Source organism: Telopea speciosissima, chromosome 5 (genome assembly GCF_018873765.1).
Source record: "Telopea speciosissima isolate NSW1024214 ecotype Mountain lineage chromosome 5, Tspe_v1, whole genome shotgun sequence".
Taxonomy (NCBI): Eukaryota; Viridiplantae; Streptophyta; class Magnoliopsida; order Proteales; family Proteaceae; genus Telopea; species Telopea speciosissima.
Window position 1 is genome coordinate 14655190 of NC_057920.1, and position 22103 is coordinate 14677292.

At 40.6% G+C, this 22103-nt stretch overlaps 2 protein-coding genes across 3 annotated transcripts; both read right to left on the reverse strand.

The window, feature by feature from the left end:
* Window positions 1-1219: 1219 nt before the first annotated feature.
* On the reverse strand, window positions 1220-4587 carry LOC122661036 (protodermal factor 1). 2 transcript variants are annotated; one of them, XM_043856339.1, is made up of 4 exons: window positions 4348-4587; window positions 3916-4235; window positions 3755-3867; window positions 1220-1623 (listed from the first exon to the last, which is right to left on the reverse strand). In XM_043856339.1, the coding sequence occupies exons 1-4, from the start codon at window positions 4517-4519 to the stop codon at window positions 1278-1280; spliced, it is 951 nt and encodes a 316-aa protein (XP_043712274.1). In that variant the 5' UTR covers window positions 4520-4587; the 3' UTR covers window positions 1220-1277. The 2 variants fall into 2 exon arrangements, with proteins under 2 accessions (XP_043712274.1, XP_043712273.1); XM_043856338.1 differs by having other exon boundaries at window positions 3755-4235.
* A 3919-nt stretch (window positions 4588-8506) lies between these two features.
* Window positions 8507-21003, reverse strand: LOC122662522 (eukaryotic translation initiation factor 4B3-like). The gene is made up of 2 exons (XM_043858176.1): window positions 19786-21003; window positions 8507-8871 (listed from the first exon to the last, which is right to left on the reverse strand). The coding sequence occupies exons 1-2, from the start codon at window positions 20928-20930 to the stop codon at window positions 8838-8840; spliced, it is 1179 nt and encodes a 392-aa protein (XP_043714111.1). The 5' UTR covers window positions 20931-21003; the 3' UTR covers window positions 8507-8837.
* Between the last annotated feature and the right edge of the window lie 1100 nt (window positions 21004-22103).

The window sequence follows — 22103 nt, forward strand, 5'->3', positions numbered from 1 at the left end:
AAGAGAAAAAGAGCCAGCCATTTTAGTTTCAATTTTAAAAAATATGACCATATATTATGGTGCATGCAGTCGGTTTCAAATTGATTATCGGTTATCTTCCTTAAATAACATGTATGGGTATTTCAACTACAGGAAATGGTGCATACTTGTATCTTACTGCCACAATTAATTTTTTTGTTTTAAACCTCGTTCTGATATCATTTATAGGAGATTAATGCACAACAATGAAGAAGAATCCAAGCAATCAATCACACATAACACGAGATTTATAGAGAGAGAGAGAGAGAGAGAGAGAGAGAGAGATGGGAGAAATGGAAGAGAGAAGAGGCTAGAAGAGGGGTTATGGGTTAGGATTGAGTGTCGATGGCTTTAGGTCAGTTTGTGTTCCTTTAATTTTTTTATGGAACATATCAATAAATGTTTTTTTTTTTTTTGGGCTCATGTTCTTTGTGCCACAACGCAGGCTTGCTATGCCCAAACACATGGGCTTGCCACTCAGGGGGGCAGGGTGGTCATTGTACCCACCCCCATGTGTCTGGACGCAGCCTGCAGCCCCGGCACATAGAACATTCTCCCTTTTTTTATGTATTTCTCAAGACTTGTTCCAAATGTCTGGTTTATTATAAAAGAATCCACCCCAAAAAACAAAAACTACATTACGAAACTTGTAATCATTTCTAAGAAAAAAAAAAAATACACACAAAATACTCTAGAAAAACATTGCCAAACAGATCCTAAATGAAATCAATCTCAAAGCAAGTCTGACGTTCCAACAATCCAAATATGGCCATGGGTTCAGAAATCAGTGGAATCGTCAAATTCAAATTGGAATCGACCAACCCTGATTCTAAATAATGGCAATTCTTGCAACATATTTTGGAATTGACCTAAAAGGGTCAATTATCAATGAAAATTATTTTTTTTAACAAAATCTCCATTTTTTTTTTAATATTTTTCTAAATTACAAATATGTGAAAATCTTTGCTTGTTCTTTCGGATTCCCGGCCACATTACTTTTCGTAATCATCCTCGTTAGTAGTTAAGATTAAGAAATGAAAAATAAATTGAAATATAATTCCTCCGGCACTCGACATATGATTGTTAATTACAAGTATACATTATACAGCTCAACTATCTTATAACAAAAGAGACGTGATCAACTTAATAATATTATAATTAATAATGATAATACTCATCATTAATGATAAACAAAATAGTCATAAAGAAAGATCCTTTTGTAGATTGTATTTTGGAAAGAGAATCCAATAATATAATTATCAATTGCAAGGGGTGAACTTGCAGCCAACCTTGCCAGAGTTAGCCCTCTTAAAGCGGAGAGCAGTTAGGAGGGCTTGACGAGAGGAGCCCATTAAGGCCAAATTCATATCTGTGATCACACCAAGCGTAGGGTAGGGAAACTGGATACTGTTATAAGAGTTGAGTAGTGCAGTTGTTCCTTCTCTGAGGAGGGTTCTGTAAAGGTCACCCCTTCCTTGAAGTCCTTCATGTAGGGTCATATCAGTTCCATACCTTCCAGCCGCAGTTAGCCCAAAAGCAACAGCTACCTTTGTGTCAGGGCTCACCACCTTCCAGTAACATTTGTACTCTGGCATCAACCAATTCCTGCTTAAAATACAACTTAATCAATCTAGTTTCTTTCTTGTAGCTAATTAATCAAACACAAGTAGTCCTTTTCTTATAGCCTATTATAGTTATTACTAGGGTCAGCAATGGCCCGGGAAAGCCCAACCCAACCCATTGTGGTTACCTCAGTGCCCATACACACCTAAGCCTAAGCCTAAGGCAAGTAGGCTTAAGTCGAGGTGGAAGCCTGGCCACTTCATTTTGTTTTTTTGGGGTCAAGCACACACACCAACACAAAAGGATTAACCAACCTTTCAAGCCGCGGAGTGCAAATAAACACAAACACACACACCCCCACCCATAAACTCCACCGTGGGGGGCAGCCGCTTCATTTGAAAGTTAGCAGAATGGGTAGCAGCTAGGGCTGCAAATTTGTCCAGCAAGCTCGAGCTGACCCGAAAATTTCAAAGCATGGAATGGGCTTTCGGGTCAGGGGATAGGCTAGAGTTTGAATTTCTAGATTCAGGGTCAGGTCAGGCTGGGCCTGGAGTTTTAAAAAATTCAGCCCAGTCCAGCTGCACCCCTAGTACCAACTCATACAAGAGTTTGTGGGTGGGTAAGGGTAACACACTTTATTCTCAAGTAAAATATATGGGAATAGTATCTCTGAACTGGCAATGTAAGTTATAATCTCTTACATGTCCTTTTATTTCTTTTTTTTATTCTTTTCTCTTTCCTCAAGAAATGAATAAAATTTTAAACCGTGAGAGGGCGTAACCCATACTGCCAACTCAAAGATCCTTCACCCTATAAATACATGGAAAAAGAACATTGTCTGACTGCGTGGCTCTTGCACCCAGACACATGAGCGCATACAATTACTATCCTGAACCTCATGAAATAAAAAATCTCATCCATGTTGATGCCCCTGCACATGTTCTTATTGGGCCCTATGCAAGGGCCACACGACCAGGTAGTGATCTCTTGCATGGTCTTTGAACCAGCACGGGTTCAATGAGAGAATGCACAGGGGCATCAATATGGATGAGACTTTTTTACTTCTTGGGGAGGTAATTTCGGGCGCTTCTATGTCTAGGTGGAGGGGGCACACAACCAGGCAGTGTACACTTGGATCCCTAAGCCTGAAAAAAAATATCCTCTCTAATTCCCTTATAAGTGCACTGCGGTGGAGTTCGGGATGGAGATGTTGACACTTGACAGGCGCGACATCCAACGGCGCCAAGCTTGAGAAGAAAGAAAAAAAATTGGGACGATGCACTTGGACAGTTGAATGTCGCGCCTACCAGGTGTAGACCTCTCCACCCTAAATTGCACCGCACTGCATCATGGGGGACTTAGAGAGGATTTTAATCCCAAGCCTGGCCTTAAGCTGAACCTTGACCTAACAGAATATGGACTAAAACGATCAAGTCCAAGCCCATAACACAATTTTCAGAGTGCTATAACTGAAGGTCCACATCCAACTATATTCCCAACTATAACTCCAAGCTTGCCCATTATCATCCCTCTATTTTAAGCGGGGGAAAATGGATTTGTACCAAGTCGGAGGTGCAAACCCTTGGTACTCCTATACTCCTATCCCACATTACCTGCTTAACAAATATCATTTTTTTCTATCAAAAAAATAATAATTTTGGGCTGATGTTCTCTGTGCCGTAGAGCAGGCTGTGCGGCTGTGCCCAAACACATGAGATGGGTATTTTTATCATTTAGGGGGGCTAGGCGATCATTTCGCTCACCCCCTATGTGTCGGGGGCAGCCTGTACCCCCCCCCCCCGCGGCACGCACAGAGAACATTGGCCAAAAAATATATATCACTTTTTGAGGACAGTTTGCTATCATACTAAGGGAAAATGTTCCGCAAGCCCTGAATTCCTTCTCACATTCTCTCTGTTCTCCAATTGGACCTTGTTCGCATATTCCATAGCCTGAGCTTCAGAAGCCCAGGCTACATTGGCATTGTAGCGATTCCCTCCCCCATGTTAATTGCAATATTTAAAATGAAAAAAAAACTCTGCTTGGTCGTATGGAACCTGTGTCTAGGCGCAGGAGAACATAAGATTACAACCTCACCCTGTGAAATTAAAAATTTCATCCATGTTAATGTTCAAAAGAAACCATTGCACACAAGTAGGAGTAGGGGACTTACTGAGACGGACAAGCAGAAGCCTCCAAGAAGGGAGCCGGCCGCAGGGGAGGCAACTTGACACTTGGTGGGCTGGGTAACGGCAGGGTCGGGGTTGGAGTTGGAGTTGGATTCGGATTTGGATTTGGATTTGGATTTGGATTTGGGTTTGGGGTTGGTTTTGGGTTTGGGTTTGGGTTTGGGGTTGGGTTAGAGGACCTGGTTGGGCAGAAGGGCATAGGCTGGGCAGGCTGAGAGATCAAAGCATCCACAGTGTACAAGGCCATATCAAACATCTCAAACATGAGCTTCAAATTCTCGGGAGGCCCTGCCGATGCCCCGCAGCCAGCGTTGGAGGTGGTTCCTGACACCTGAGCGTAGCAACCCCTCAAGTCCGGGCTTCCCTCGAACCTCATTGTGTAACTCCCCAGCATATTGGTCGTCTCTTCCTTCCACATCGTCATTTGCCCATCATTTCCCCCACACGCCACCATCACTTTCGCTCCTGCAACTCAAAAACACATCATCTACAGTCACAACTTACGATCGGACGAAAGGCCAATAAAAATGTTCCAACTTTGAAGTAAATGGTGAATGTGGTCCTTTCTCTCTCTTACCGTCGAGTGGGTAATCGAAGAAACTTCTCTGCCCATCTTTACATTGGTCGCAGAAGACAGTACCAGTGACCATAGCATCGCCTCGTATTTCTCTTACGGCAGTGGAGAGAAGCAAAATAGCTGTACTGAAGAAGAAACTGAGGAGTGAATCCATGATTATGGGATGGGACATCCCTGCCTTGAATTAGAAGAACCCAGGTTGATTTAGGGAGCTCCGTTGTGGTTGGTTCTTCAGACTTCAGAGTTAAGTATAAGAGAGAGAGAGAGAGATGGTAAGAGTTAAATAAAGAGCCACACCTTATTTCAACTCTCAACTGTCACCATTTAATATCATGTGAGTGAGAATGTGGAGCTTCTCTTTCGCATATGGTCGTCTGCAACTGTACTATGGTAGCATTTAATTTGTATACGGGTTCTGTAAAAGCAGAGCATCGGAGTGATACGGTGGATTTACAGAGGTCATCGATCCCATACAATAGCATTGCAACGTCAAGTGATTCACCATGTGATCGATGATATGCTTCAGAGAATTAATAAGTTGGAGGGAGGTGTTTGGTGGTGAGTTTTTACACTCTGCACCTAACGCTTTTCCTGCGATTCTTAGGGTTTAAACATATAGAATATAGCCGTTTTGGTTTTGGACTTTTTTTGGGGATTTCTGGCGGTGGAGAATTAATGGCCAAGAAAAGTAGTAGACAGTAGGGAAGGGAAGCATTGATGATCTGACAAGGTAAGGAGGGAAGCATTGATGGTATGAAGTATGGGGGAGAGAGAGACTCAGATATGAAGATTTGGGTTGGGGAGAGCTGGGCAGCTGGGCTTCCTCTTCCAGAAACATATTTGGGTAGAAAGAGAAGAATGTTTTTAGAGTGGTAAAGTGGGATGAGTCTTATTACCAAAAAAAGAGAAAAAGTGGGATGAGTCTTCAACTCCCAACTCCCAACTGCTAACTCACAATTCTCAAGCACATGATATGGAGATTGTTTGGTATAGATTGAGCTGAAGATTAATGCATGGTCAGACTCATGTTTTAAACAATTTGATCTATCAAAAGTTCTCCATCTCTCTCAGCATCTAGAATGATAAAATAGAAACAAAACAGGGATTATTATCTGCTCTAAAGAAAACATTATATGACAGAATCAAAATGATGGTAAAAGCATCGTTTAGGTGTTCTCATAAATTTCACATTAAAATGATTAGAAGTGTCAACTAATACAACTGATAAGGGTAATAACATGATGTCGCCTTCCAAAGAAGGAAAGATTTGATCCCAAGACATGGCAAACAATGAGCCACTACTCTTATCAGCTGCACTAGCTGACACCTTCAATAATATTTACAATTTTATTCAACTACTCCCACATACTTTGGATGGTCCCTAATCCTCTCAGTTTAAGTCGGTCCTTTATTGATCCTAACTAATCTTTCCTAGAGGCTAGAGACCTTGATCCATACTTCAATCAAAATTTTTTTTCCCGTATATTTTGACCAACTGGTGGGGTCGCCTTGTTCACGCCTGTCAATGGTCCTAGGTTTGACACCTTAGTTAGCCACGGTTGTCATGGTTAAGTGAGGCAAAGGATTTATTTGATGTCATGTGTATCAATAATCAAGATCTGCCACAATCTTGAGAAAATCTTGAAATTGAAAATAGATATTGTTTTCCAGTTTCCTGTATTGTATTTCAATAAATCCCCCCTCCCCCCCTGTATTGAGGGCATACATTACCTGTCTAAATCATCAACCACATCACCTGAAAATAACACTGATTCTCAAACAGGAATAGGCAAAAAGTTTTTTATTCCTGTAATTTCAATGCTTTGTTTTACAATTTTTGGCTTATGTCTAGGGTGAAACTTAACATGTGATCTGTGAACATTAGAATCTACCAGTCCACACAGTTGAAACCTCACCTATCTTGCCATTTTTGAACATATGAGAAGAGTTTCTAGTTAAGTCATACAAGAAAAGAAGCCAGAACCTACATACAGATAAGGCTACATGAGAGTATAGTAGATGTCTTTTGCTTCTCAAGCTTGGCAAGAGTTCAAGTCATTCTTCATACATTATGGTACATTATGGAAAAAAGGGAAAAAGAACTGTCATGGAGTATGGTCGACGCTAGTACTCCCATGAGTCTTTTATTCTTTCATATAAAAAGACACCTATGCCCCCTTGTTTGAGGAGGAGAGACACACATGGGAGTGCTGGCGTACTCTTAGACAAAAAATTACTTTTCAAAAAAAAAAAAAATTACAAAATTGGGGAGAGGGGAGTGGGGGGGTGTGGGGTGGAGGAACAGATTTCTTGGTTTAGTAAGTTCATATGTCATGTCTAGATGGTACAAACAAAATTAACCAATTGACAAAATTAAAGCATAAAAATCAAAGAATCAAACTTGCCAAATTACCCTTCCATGTGGCAAAGACTACAGTCCATAAAGTCCATACTAAATTGCTCAGTTCAATAGACCTTTTGCCAAAGAAGACATCTTATAATTATTATGAGGGAAAATTTCACAGAAAATTAGATAATTTCCTATGTCGCATCTTATAGGAGAGGGTTCTCCACGCTGCTAGTGGAAAGGAATCTACACACCACATCAATGGGTTTCTTGAAAAAGATATCATCCACATGAGACCCACATTCAGAACAGTAGGACAAAAAATTAGGAAAAATTACTTGTACACCTCCTATACTATGGCCCGAATGCTTGATACACCCGATTTTTCAAAAAATTACTTCAAGGCCCATGAAACCTGGCAGTATTAGTCTGCTGGTAGCCTGGTAGTGGTTGAATGAAAAAATCCATTTTACCCTTATGAGTTATTCGACCAACTTATCAAAAACATTTTTGTTTTTGTGTTTTTTTTTGTAAATTAATAACTTATGGTTTTGAAGGACTAAAAAAAACACTTGAATAAAACAGGAAAAGACAAGGATATCCACATCTTCTTCCTTGAGCCATGGACCAACAGAATACTCACGAGAGTTTTGTGCGCTCAAATTGCCGCTGCCCGCGGCCGCATCAGGAAGCCATTCGTAACCAGAATACCGATGAACAACGATTTAATGCCGAAGATCCAAATGGCAGCCATCATTGCCGATAAAAAAAGCTCCCAAAAACCCTGCGTTCCAAACCCGATTTCATGATCTGAAATTCCAAAACCGCCATGGAACCCGTTTTAAAAACAGTTTTTAAAACCAAGGAAGAGAGGAGAACTCTTGAAGAGAGCATTGAAGCCTTGGTCACCAGAGTAAGAGATGGCACTTGAATGTGTTTAATACATTTAACTGCCTGTAGCTTGAATTGATAATCATGCCAGCTATGCTGACTCAATTGATAAAAAATGAAGGACCTCCTTCGATCATCCCTAAAATGCAAAAAAAAAGGTGTGCCTTTTAGTTTGATTGCTTCTTTCACGAATTCCCTTTTGTTCCATAGGTTGTTTCTGGCAGGGCTTGCTAGAATAAGTTAATCATTTGAATTTATGTTTCGTAATGTCCAAATTAGGGTTTCAGATAAGAGAGGGGTTTCAACAAGGGTTTGTGGGAAGTCTGGGGAGTTTTTTAATGGCCGGTGGTAAGATCACCATGGCAGCTTGCTTCATCTTCTCCAAAGTCTAGAAATCGCTTCGTCTTCTCCGGTGTCCGCAAAACACCACAACAGGAACAGCAAAGTGGAGGGCTTGTTCAACGATGAAAGGGAAAGTTCCCTTTACTTAGCATAAGGGTATAAAGGGTCACTTCATTACACTTAAAGGGTAGTTTGGGTATTTAGTATTTTTCTAACCCATGACGTCACCACTAAACGCCTAAATGGTGACTGACTAACGAACATGGGTTATTTGTAAGAACTCTTAAAATGCATAAGGAGTGTTCAAATAATAGTTATCCAGGGGGTGTTCAAGTAATAGTTTCAAAAGTTAAGGGTGACCGCAATCGGGCCATAATACATGGGGTGTACAAGTAATTTTCCCAAAAAAATATGTGACGAAAACCGCACATTTGCATCATGGCAATCTTTTTCCCATACCATATATATACGTACACAGGATTCACAACCAGAATACAACCAAGCATACATTGCGGTAAACAGGGTCCCTCTGGTGTCTGGAACAACACCCCCCCCCCCCGCCCACCCCTCTTCAGTATCTAGTATAAAACCTAATCAAAAGCATTAGAAAAGTGGCCTTCTTTTGAACAAATAATACATTAAATTAATTCTCTACAAAAATTAAAGAAGCAAAATCCTGCCACTCCTCACGCCCAACACATGAAAACCAAAATGAAAATTTAAATAATAATAAGCAGCACACAAACACTCCAGTGTGGTGACATCTCTGTTAATAATGGGAAAACTACCAAAATTGTCTCCGTACTGCATTTCACAGTAAAACCACGAAAAGCAAAATTGAAGGATGAAGCAAGAAACATGGCATGGACACCCTATCTTCACCGTCCTATTGGTTAGGAATCTCTCATCCTCAGTTTTGTGCCACTCCTCCCTCAACAGTTTCCCTAGTACCAAACAAAAGGTTAGCAGCTAAGAACAATAGCAATAATGCAGATTATTTGGACAACACAGCTTCCCCACAATAAACAGAGAGACCGCGATGGTATTCCATAAAACAGGTGTAAGGTGGACATTTTGACGAAAAAAGAATCAGTTTCATCTTAAATCAAAAGCTTTTGTTTCTGAGGTGCATACATTATTATGTCCATACAACTCCCAAAGAGTCTAATCAGGCAAATCTAAAGACATAATTGAATGAATCATTTGCTGAATCCTCTCATTGCTTATACTAAGGGCATGTGTTCCTCTCAGAGTTCGTTTCAAACCAAAGTTATATATTCCCTTGGGTAATGAGTTCTTAGGTTACAACAATTAGTTCATTATGCAATCATCTAGATGGTAATTTTGTCATGTATTTCAATATTTTTTATCCGCAGGAGCAAGACATGAGACACAAATAATCACTGCCACACAAATTATCTACACTGCATCATCTTCTTAATATTATACATGCATAAGCGCCATTAGTATTTTTTTTTTCTGGGAGTGGGGGAAAAAGTTTCAGCGGTAATTGGATTAGCAGTATCAGTAGACAGTTCCAAACCACTGAGATAGAAAAATTTTGCAAACTGAACAAACTGGACAGTTTTCATTGTTGGTACCAATGGAGATGCAAACAGCCTTGATAAATCATACTTTCAGAAAGGTGCAGACAGCAGACCACCACAGACCACTACATTAGGAACAGTTTCCCTAAATAATATGCAACCTGCTTTAGATTTCCCAAAAACATATATATTCCACCATGTCCCCTTGATGCAGATCGATCAAGAATCTGCCAGTGATGGGCCAATCTCCAAGATTATGCTGATGTTTCCTAGATCTTCAAATCAGATCAAATGGCCAGAATTTAAGAAGATAATTTTTGGATTTCAACACTTAACAGAAATACAAAAAAGGGCGTATCCAGTGCACGAGGCTCCCACCACTGTGGGGTCTGGGGAGGGTCATAATGTACGCAGCCTTAACCCCCGCTTCACGGAGAGGCTGTTTCCCGACTTGAACCTGTGACCACTAGGTCACAATGGAGCAACCTCACCGTTGCACTGAGGTATGCCCCCTAAAAATTCAGACAAAAATTCAACATAAATTCAAATCGAAGAGGTGGATTGGGAGAGAGAAATGAATGATTGAGGGGTTTTGTAAAAGAAATAAAGTAGGGAAAGTTGCAATAATGGAAGAGAGAGAGAATAACAAGAAAAAGAAAGAGAAAATCTCCAGCTGTGGGGGAGGAGACAGAGAGGAGGTGATGGGGATTCTAGATCACCTAAGGGTTAATAAATCCCACCAAGAAACCAGAATTGCAGGGAGCAGGAACAATAAAACCAGAATTGGAGATTTTAAATAAATAAACAAATACAGATCTCATTTAGTCCAAAAGCCTGTCAAGTGTTCTAATAGGACAGGGAAACAGAAGTAAATTTTGAATTAACTCTGATGGTCGGATTCTCCATATTAAATCAAATCTACTGGAAGCAGGTTGAAACAACAGAATCGATCGTAGCTTCTTAGGGTTTAAAACTAGAATCAGAGTAAGGAAAAATAACAACTTTCTATGCTGAAACAGAGCCCAGAAAGCCTAAACAGATCTATGATTCAAGAAACTGAAATCTTAGAAAACAGAGAGGCCATAGGAATCTATCATTTGATGGATAAAAGTAACATGTCTGTTTTAGAATTAAAATCTTAAACAGAAATCAGAACTTGTGAATGAAAGTTGAAAACAGATTCTGCAATCCCAGAATTTAAGAAACATAGTTGCAATAGGATTTCAAGTTCGATTGAAAAGATCAGATATTTAAACCAGAACTAGAATCAAATCTAGAAACAGGAACTCAGTAGGTTACAATGAAGACTCACAGACTGTTATTTAGCAAACAGAACAGAGATTAAGAAAAGCAGAAAACTTACTAATCGCAGGGTAAAGAAAGAGTGCAGACTGACCTGGATTTATAGGAATAAAATACAGAAGAGAGAATAATCAGGAACCCACCAGATCCTTGCTGAATCCACAGAATGAACACTCCAGAATCCACCAGATCTGGCCTAAGATCCAGAGAACCAAGTTGCAGCCAAAAGCCTTTCTTCAGTAATCAAATCATTGCCCCTGGGGGGGGGGGGGGGGGAACTAATAGCCTTTACGGATATTTATAAAACTCAAAAACAGGATTCAAAATAAGACTCAAACAGGGAAGACAGAACAAAAACAGACTGACCAGGGCCCTCCGGCCGCAGGCTGTGTGTTTAGAGAGTCCCTAACTGACTGAAAGAGTAAACTTCTTGTACACCCCCTGAGGTCTGTTCACCTATCATGTAGCCCCCAAGTTTTTTAAAACCTTACTTACAGACCCAGATAATGGATGGAATACCCGTTTCGTTAGACTGGTTAAATGATGATGTCAGCAGGCCATAAATCACTAAATGGCAAAAATACCCTTATCACCGTTGAGGGTATACCCTTTCCTCTTTACTCTTCTTCATCTTCTACTATCACCGGTATACAATTTCCTTTCTCAGATTTCTGCTACAGAGAGATTCAGAGATGGAGACACAGAAAAAAATGGTTTTAGAAATTTCGGGTGTTCTTGTCGATGATCGTGAGCTAATGGAAAGGGGTTTGAAGCCAAGATTCATTCGCCAGAACCGAACGGAAGAGTTCATCGATTTGGAATCCAACACTCGTTTGATTTGAACTTAGGGTGTGAGAACCCCTTTACCTGGGTGAATCGGACACTAGATTCCCCAGCCCCATTCGGCTTCCCCATCGTGAGCAATAAGCCAGAAATCCCATTTCGCACTGTGAGAGAGTGAGAGAGAGAGAGAGAGCGAGAGAGAGAGTTAAGATGAAATGTTGAAAGCAGAGAACTTTACTTACCTTTACTTTTAATTCTCTTGAAAATTCATGGAGTCTCAATCATGAGAGAGAGAGATATGAAAACATGGGATGTCATGCCCCATGACTTTTCTCTTCTGCAATCAATCTCTCTCTCCAGTGTCAGGGTCGTAGAGAGAACTAGTAGACATGAAGGTGACCCCTCTTTCAATGAAAGAAAAAAATATTGAGCTTCAGTGATGTATGGTTCCAAAAACATACAAACACAGTATGCGATGAGTTTCAAAATTTGTTCTGTCATTATGACTTTGTGTTCATCAAGACCATTCCATGAATGAAACGGATTTCATTTTCAGGTACAAATCAGATCTGACTCTTGTACCGCCAAGCTCTGTTTCAGGTTTCCCGATTGAGATCCCAGCTTGCTGTTTGCTAGAACTACCACCTGGGTTTAATAGGGCCTGGGATTGCGACTCTGCATCTGAAATTACAGGCCAAACAGAGGCCTGTCGTGGGAGTTCTCTCGATCTGAGTTGTTATCCTTTTCGCTGGGTGTTGTTCGTGACTGAAGGTTGAAGAAGAGAGTCTTCTTTCCACGATTCTTAGCCCCTTTACTTTATTCTTTAGTTTTCCCATTATGCCCTCTCCTTCTATGATTCTTAACCCTTCACTAAGAAGGGTAGAATTGTCTTTTAAAATAGCCTTTGTACATTATTAAAGATGTACAAAGGCTATTTTGGTATTTTACTTTGTTAAACAAACACCTAAATAACACCGTCAGGTTTATGGGTCTGTAAGTAAGGTTTTAAAAATCTTAGGGTCTACATGAAAGGTCAACAAACCTCAAGGGGTCAACAAGAAGTTTACTCAAGAAATAAAGATCAATTAATAAAAAGGAAACTTTTCCCTATCACAAGATTAAAGGGAGGAATCCTAAACTGAATAAATAACTGAGACTGACTTCAAAACAAATCTGTAACTTATAATTTTTATCCCAACCTGTCTAAACAACTAATCCATAATAAAAATAAAGAAATAAAAACACTAATCGGAACCCCACGATTTCTGGTTCTTTCGGTGAACCAGAACTGAACCACATGACCAGAGTAGAACCACATACTGGTTCAAACCTGGTCAACCCCAAATCGCAGGTTCTTCTTTTCTCCCTCTTTTTTCTACCAGTTGCATACTGCACCAAGAGAGAGAGAGAGAGATCAACTAGGCCATTACCAAATCAAATAAATTAATCCACTCATATATAAAAAAATACAGAGAAAAACCTTCTAAACCTAGGACTCTAGGACAGCTAATCAACTTTTCTAAAAAAGATTGTGGTTTCTCAATAACATTATAAAACTGAAAACTAGCTTAGTAGACTTCTAACTGCTATGAACAACTTACCTTTCTTGCAGCCCACGACCAACAACAACTCAGCCTTACCACAACTAAATGTTATAGGCTACATGAACCCTTGCCCTCCAATTACCTCTATTCGAGGTCATACTAGATACAAGGCCTAAGCTATGCATGTCTTTCCTCACCACTTCTCCTAGGGTTATTTTAGGCTTGCCCCTATCTCTTTTAGTTCCTTAAAATCTGGATCAAATCATCCTAAGGCCTCTGTAGAACATGGCCATGCCACCTCAAACAACTTTCTCATAGCTTATCATGTATCGGGGTTACTCCCAAATCTGTTCTAATAACAACAACTCAGCCTTACCACAACTAAATGTTATAGGCTACATGAATCCTTGCCCTCCAAGGCTTGCCCCTATCTCTTTTAGTTCCTTAAAATCTGGATCAAATCATCCTAAGGCCTCTGTAGAACATGGCCATGCCACCTCAAACAACTTTCTCGTAGCTTATCATGTATCGGGGTTACTCCCAAATCTGTTCTAATAACAACAACTCAGCCTTACCACAACTAAATGTTATAGGCTACATGAATCCTTGCCCTCCAATTACCTCTATTCGAGGTCATACTAGATACAAGGCCTAAGCTATGCATGTCTTTCCTCACCACTTCTCCTAGGGTTATTTTAGGCTTGCCCCTATCTCTTTTAGTTCCTTAAAATCTGGATCAAATCATCCTAAGGCCTCTGTAGAGCATGGCCATGCCACCTCAAACAACTTTCTCGTAGCTTATCATGTATCAGGGTTACTCCCAAATCTGCTCTAATATGGTCATTCCTTACTTTATCCTTCCTAGTTTTGCCACACATCCGTCTCAACATCATCATCTCCGCTACACATAGTTTATCTATATGACACTTCTTAACTACCTAACATTCCGCACCATACATCATAGCCGATTGTATGACTATACTAAAATTTTTTCCTTTAAGCTTTCAAGGAATATGTTGATCACATAACACTCAGGATGCACCTCTCCATTTTCTCTATGAACATCATCCTCTATATCACCTTTCATTATTTATGATTGAGCGTGGATACCTAAAATAATCGCTTTGTAGAATCTCACTCTCATCAATTTTTACCATCTCATTTTCCGTTCTGGTGTAACTAAAGTTACACACCATTTACTCTATCTTTGTTTTACTTGTTTTAAAACCTTTTCATTCCAAGGTTGATCCCCATAACTCCACCTTAGCGTTAATCATAGTTGTCACGTCGTCACGGCGATCCAAGTCGGTGGAGGGGTGTCATGTCGATATATCGACATGTCGCCCGCCATGGCGTTACCATGACGATCATATCGACCATGTTTTATTTTTTATTTTCTCTATTTTTAATGTCATTTAGTATGCTATAATATATACCCTATAACATAAAAAATTAACATGAAAGTGTACTACTAATCTACTATGGTTTAATTCATGAAAGTGTAATATCCATTAGTGTATATGAAATCCTGGATTATCAAATAATTGATAGCAATAGTCTTGCTGATAATAAAGTTGAAAAATCATGAGAGTTGAGATATGATTCATATGAAAGTGACTACAAAAGTAACAAAACAAAATAACAATTAGAAGAACGTAATTTATATTGAGTGAATAAAAATAATAAACAACTCATCTAAATAAAAAAAAAAATTTGCTGATGTGAATATGTGATTGTGTATTAGTGTTTTCTGTTTGATGTTTTTTTAATTTTTTTTATGTTAAGGAAAAAACATTAAAATAAAAAATGGTTAAAAAAATTATTGTTAAAAAATTAAGTTTTATAATTTGAAACAACCATGTCGCCCGATATGGCCATATGTCATGGTATGGCGTCCATGGCGGCGCCATGGTGACAACATGGAGGCCATATCGGTCGATATTCTTACATCATTCATATCAGTGGTCGATATGCCCACTTCTCCAACGATATGACGCCATGGCGACGCCATGACAACTATGGCGTTAATCCTTGCTTCTAACTCATCCACCAAAACAATATCAGCAGCAAAAAGCATACACCAAGGAACCCCATCTTGAATGTCCCTAGTTAAATTATCCATAATAAGTGCAAACAAATAACGGCTTAAAGCTGATCCTTGATGCAACCCTATTGTAATTGGAAATTCACTACCTTGACCCCCCACGGTTCTCACACTATTCACCACGCCATCATACATATCTTTTATTAATGTCCACATATTTACTTGAAACACTTCTCTTCTCTAGAACATGTCAGATTTAACTCTCTAGGGGCTCTATTATACGTTTTTTCATAAGTCAATAAAGACCATATAGAGATCCTTCTTGAAACTCTAACCCTCTCCATGAACATCCTACATAAATAGCTTATGTTGTGGATCGACCTGGTATAAAGCCAATTGGTTCTCTGAAATAGTAGAGTGTTGTCTCAGGTGGGTTTCAATAACCCTCTCTCATAATTTAAACATTTAAAACTCCTAATTGATAGCTAAACAAGAACCCCACAACTTGCCTAAGAACTCGAATATAAAAATAAGATATATCATATAACTGCTCTGATACAGGAGCACTCCTAATACATGCATAGCTTAGGCCTTGTATCAAGTATGACCTTGAACAAAGCTGATTAGAGGGGAAGGATCCATGTAGCCAACCCCATTTAGTTGGGATAAGGCCGAGTTGTTGTTGTTGTATGCAGGAGCACTTCCTTGGCCCGGCCCAAAGCCAATGGGGAGCCCAGATGGAGATGAAACGGGTCCAAATTTAGTTTGGCCCAATAGGATATTAGTAGTTTATTTATTTATTTGGATTTATTAATTGGATTTATCTTGTAATCTTTTGGTTTACTTTGAATAGGCTATGTAGTGGTAGAATTCTATTATATTTCCCTTACCGCCAGATCTCACTTGCAGAAATTTTTCTGCTTTAAATCTTGGTCCTTGGATCTGCTACTGGTTTGGATATGAAAGACGAAGGAATCTCTGACTGGTTCCTGAATTCCCATGTGATTTGGAGTCTTGATTGTGAGATTGGATCAATTACGGAACTCCATTGTCAACGCTGGTTTGGTTGCGTTGGTCAAAGGTTGAAGAAACTCATTTTTTGTTGTCTTTAAAGCCTCATCTTTTTCTTTCTTTCCATCATTACTATTCCCCTTTATTCTCAATGCTTTGTCCTTTATTTTTTGTTACTGCCTACTCTACCCTTGAAGAATAATTACTAATTCCTTTCTTGTCCGTTCTCCTATTTAACAACCAAACTACCCTTTAAAGTTTCTGGTTATTTTTGGTACTGCCAGTCCCCCTTGCCAAACTTGGAGTTATTTACAATATTGCCATTATTTATCAACTTTTGGCTACTGTACACCTAGGTGGGTCAATAAGCGATCCAAACCAGGTTTTTGGAGCCCCAGAAACCCCCCATAAAAAAAATATTCCTGATTGTTTGAGTCATGTGAGTTGTTTTTGAAGAGCATTAATTCAATACAACATTTATTTACTTCCAACAGAAGATCCGGTCATCCATGAACCCAGTGCAAAGCTAGGTATTACTTCTTCCTTCCCTCCACTTCTTTATTCTACTACCTCTTCATTTTCCTCTCATTTATCTTGCTGCAATCTTCTGTCAGAAAGTTTCTCAAATGACTGAGCTGGAAACCCCTTTCCACATACAGAACTATACACCAAATCCCTAAACCTTAAAATCACCAAACCAAGTCAATTACTACTTGAATCAGTAACCAATCATCACCCCAACAATTTATAAATTTCTCTATTCAACACATCATCTTCTACAATCCATCATTTAGGCATTTACCTATAAATTTCATCATCCATTAAACCCTAAGACTGCGTTTGGTTCTGCGGAACGTGTTTTCCGTTCTTTCATTCTGCGGGAACCGAAAAACAAGCAAAAAGCGTTTGCTAAAATGGTTCGTTCTTCTTTTCCCAAAGAACGAACCGGCATCTTTTTTGTTCTCAAGAACAGGTTTGATGAAACACCTCAGAGGTGTTTCGTCTGTTCTGCGGAACAATTTTTAAGGCACAAAAAATGGTACTCATCTCTATTTTCTGCGACATTTCTCTCAACCCCAAACATCACTCTACTACCTCACCAAGTTTGGAGCAGACCGATAGAACCCCTCTGCAACTCGACTCCATCATCAAGCTCGCCTTCATCCTCTGTCTCTATTCTTCAGACTTCATCTTTTATTTCCCTTTTTAGCTTCTTAATAACATGTGCACTTGTGACTGCTTATTTTGCGCACATTTGTCATGTATCGGACCTTCACCAGTTAGATTATCGTGATAAGAATCTCACGTTACAAAAGAAACCCTTTAGGGGGGGGGGGGGAGAAATCACATAAGAGACAAACACAGAAACGAAAAATCGCCAAGGAAGGTCAGAAAAGCCAGGCAAAGCTAACGAGAACCCAATCTTCTCTTCTTCGTTCTCCACCAAATATTCGATCTTCAATCCATAGTCTCTCCTCTATATGTGACGAAGAACCCACAGCATAGGAAGAGAAACCCCACAAATCCGTTCAGGAGCCTCGAATTGTTATCTGAATAGTTGAAATAGTCTCGTACCTATTCTGGGCATGGCTTTCTTGAGCTTCTCTTTCTTCTACTTCTATTTCAGAAGGAAAGAGATACCCACTTCAGAAAACTTGTTGTTAGGTCTTGTTTTCAGCCTTGTTGCCCTTTATTTGGTGGAAAGAAAAAAGAGTTTTATCATCCAGATCTCATTGTTTCTGAAACAGTTGTGGGATGAGAAGAATAAGAAATTGGGGCTCTCAAAGGGCAGAAACGAATCAGTTGAGTGGTTTATAGGCAACGCATGCTCGTCTTCTTTCAAGAAAGAAGGGAAAGATGAGAAGATTATCAGAGAAGGTGTCGAGTTTTACAGCAATGGTGATTTCTATGAAGGTGAATTTCACAAAGGGAGGTCTAATTAGGGGTGCCAATAAAGCCCGGCTAGCCCGAACCCGCCCTGAGCCCGGCCCGGGCCCGAACCTGATTTTTCAACCCTGAGGACGGGTTTGGGTTTAGTTATAGTCTGACCCTGGCAGGGTCGGGTCGGGTCAGGGTTTAGATCCTGGGCCTAGCCCGGCCCGACCCGACCCTATATTAATTATAAGTATATAATATTACATCTATATATATATTATATACTTAATATAAGTATTTTCTTAACAAAAAAAAAAAACAGAAGAGAATTGTAGAGAGATAACTACTAGCTTTGTCATCATCATGAAGTGGGAACCCATAAAAAGAGTAGATCATCTACTATTTTGATCAGGGCCATAAAAAGAGTCACTGACATGATTGTTATTTAGTTGTAGCCCCTATAAGCTTCCAGGCCTATTGAGGGGACACCGTTACAATTGTACAGAGAGAGTCTATACACACGCTGTTTTTTTCAACATATTTATTAGCTGTCTCACAGGTTGAGATCCTGTGTTACAAAAACATGGTCTAATGAGACACGTGGATGGTGCCATAAATCAGGACCAACCCGACCCGGCCCGACCCTAGCAGGGTCGGGTCAGGGTTGAGAGTTTCTTGACCCTGGCAGGGTCGGGTCAGGGTCAGGGTCAAGGTTAAGGCCTCTAGGGTCGGGGGTCAGGGTTTAGGGCAGGCCCGGCCCAACCCGACCCATTGACACCCCTAGGTCTAATAGGAGTGGTGTTTATTACTATTTTGTGAATGGAAGGTATGAAGGAGATTGGATTGATCGGAGATATGATGGGTATGGCATCAAGAGCTGGGCAAGGGGGAGAAAGTATAGAGGGCAGTATAGGCAAGGTTTGAGAAGGGGTATGGTGTTTACAGGTCTTATACAAGGGATAGTTATGCAGATGAATGGTTTAATGGGCAGAGCCATGGTATGGGAGTTTGGATCTGCTCTGATGGGAGCTGTTATGTTGGTGTCAAGCATGGCCTTGGTTGTTACCATTCCAGTTTTACCAAACGCCACAGTAGTTCCAGAACTGTTCTCAGAACAGTTCTGGAACAGATTTGCCAAAAGGTCAATTACAGACAAAGAACATTGTTCCAGGTCAAGAACAGTAAAAAATGCTTCACGGAAAGAACACACATTCTTGATGAAGAACGTTACAAAACGCAGCCTAACATAATCCTTCCTGTTTTCTACAGAATTATAATTCACCATCTCGATTTTCCTTGGTCCAGCAAGACATAAAGATAAAGATGCACAAGATCAAAAGAATCACTGAATGGCAAAAACAGTGATTAAACCGAGCACATTATAAGCTCCTGAGTAAACTCATAAGCTACAAGGATGGAGCCAGAACTAGCAAACACCTGTAATACAATTTCTCGGATCCAACAAAGAGGAGAAGTGATTTTCAAATATCAAGACTGCAACAGATGATTTCCAGTCATATAAAAATACAAGTAATCCAAAATTGGTAAAGCTGAACAGAATGATTTTTAGAAGCACTTATGCAAAGTCGCAAAAAAATAACAACAACAGGCAATAAACAAATAATAAGAACAAATTAATGCGAAGAAACTAGCATCCTTAATCTAGATAACAATATCATTAAATTATCAACCCAAAAGGGGGAAAAAATATCATTCAACAAAACTAGAAGTGGATTAGTCAGAACAACAGACCTAGGGGTAGGAGCATCAACCGTATCAGTCTTCCTCCAATTTCTCTCAGTACAATCCTCAGGTGGACTTGCTCTCCCATTCTCACTTTCCAAAATCTTTTTTCCCAAAGATGGCCCATCGAAACCCCCAGAATCCATCTTCTTAAGTTTCATTGATTCAAGCTGTTCATCAATCTTCTTCCAATCTTCTCCTTTCTCCGCCAAAACCTCCTCTCTTGGCCGAGCTTCTCCAAATGGGTTGGATCCTTTACTTTTAACCGTCGACCCTGACCCTTGTTGCTGCTGCTGATCTGCATTATTCACTGGCAACGTACGAGGTTGCAAAACAAGTCTCGGCCTTCCACTTGCGCTAACTTCTTCCCTCTTCTTCCCCCAAGTATCTGAATCCGCAGCTCCTCCGTTAGATGTCTCCTTCTGAAACATATCGAAACCTCCTCGCCGCTCCCTATGGTTCTCAAATCCACCACCAAATCTGCGACCTTCCGAAGGGGTGAAGGTCTTGTTTCCCAACCAACTGTCGGATTCATCAGCTCTGGACTGCGAATCGAAAAACCCAACTTTCTCCCTCCGTTCAAACGCAGGAGCAGCCATAGATTTCTTACCGGCGCCCCAATCATCGATTTCATCAGCACGGGAAGGAGCAGAATCCCTATTAAACCCGCCGTTCCTATGAGGCTCATCAGAAACCCTAGAAGAGCCCCATCGCGAGTTGGAAGAATCATCACCGTTGGAATTCCTGTTTCGGCCTGCGTTATCGTTAAGGCCATACGAACGGAAGCCATGGCGTGAACGCTCGAGCTCCTCTGCTGTGCGCTCACGGGGTCCGGTCGGGAGGATGAGAGCCTCGTCGAGGGTGAGGCGGTTAAGGTTGGCGCTTTGCGCCGCTTTGCCAGTTCCGGGGCCGACTGGCTTCCCTACGTTGAATTCGGCAAGAGAGAAAGTCTGACCTTTCTTCTTCTTGGACTTGGGAGTGATTGCTGCAGCGGCAGCGGCTGCGAGCGACGGGAAATCAAAATGGCCATTCTCTCTTTCGGTGTCGTCTTTCTGCTGTTCCGTTTGTTGTTGGAGAAGTTCGTCTTCGTGTTCTTCTGAATCAAGTGCCCACTTGCCCGGTTTCGACCAAACAGATGATACAGCGGCCGCCATTCTCTCGCTTCGCTTCTTCTCTCTCTTTCTCTCAGTCGCTTCTTCTCTCTCTCTCTCTTGATGCTCTATACGTTTGTGTAACACAATATATATCAATTCGGTGATGCTTGGTCATGGCACATGTCAATGTCCATGTACAACTGTACAAATACCGTCCAAGGCCCTCCAGGGCGGTGATTCCATGTGATTCGTCCTGGACGGCCTTGGACAGTACTTGGACAAGGACACGTTCCGCGTTCCCTTAAAGAGGTCACGAGTTTCAACCCCCAGCGTAGTTGGTTAAGAGTCCGGATCTATTCCTCACGGATCCGGCTCTTCTCCAGCACAAGTCCAGCACACTTATGCTGTAGTTGGGGAGCTCCGATCCACACCATCGCATGCATTCCAATGCAGGGCGAATGGATCGAAGGCACACTTATGCTGTAGTTGGGGAGCTCCGATCCACACCATCGCATGCATTCCAATGCAGGGCGAATGGATCGAAGCCTCCCCAATTGGATGGTGTGTGCTAGACATCGTCCCACATGGGAGAGGAGCTCAATGGGAATAAATCTAAACCCTCCATGGGACGTGGGTCCCATAGCCCATGGAGGGTTGGGATCTGTCCCCACTGCTCCTCATATGGGTAGTTGATCCTAACTCGTTGGTTAGGGACATTCTTATTCGCGGCCACGTACATGTGATTCCATGGTCATCATTATTTTCAATCTTTACCATTCTTTGTGGGTTATGAGGTCTTACATGGTTTTGGGGATTTGCTTAGATGGCCCATGGGTTTTTCTTCACTACGAAGAAATGAAACTGAAAATTCTAATTTTTCAGAGAATAGTGTGAGCTAGTTTGTTTTTTCACATATGTCTTAGTGGAATCAATTCATGACTTGTGCTTGCTCTTTATCTATGCATACCAGCAGTTAGGGTATTGATAAAACGGTTGTACTCCTATTATTGGATCTATCTCGACCATGGATGCGAGAGTAATCAATGCATCGACCAACTGATTATTATCTCTTTTTAGATAGTCGAAGGTGATTTCTTTGAATTATTTGGTCACGGCATTTATCTGCTCTTGGTATGGCCTCAACTTGTTATCTATTATTTTTTATTTTCTTGCATTTGGCATATAACCAATGATGAATCTCCATAGACTTCCAATCTTTTGAGACCAATTAAT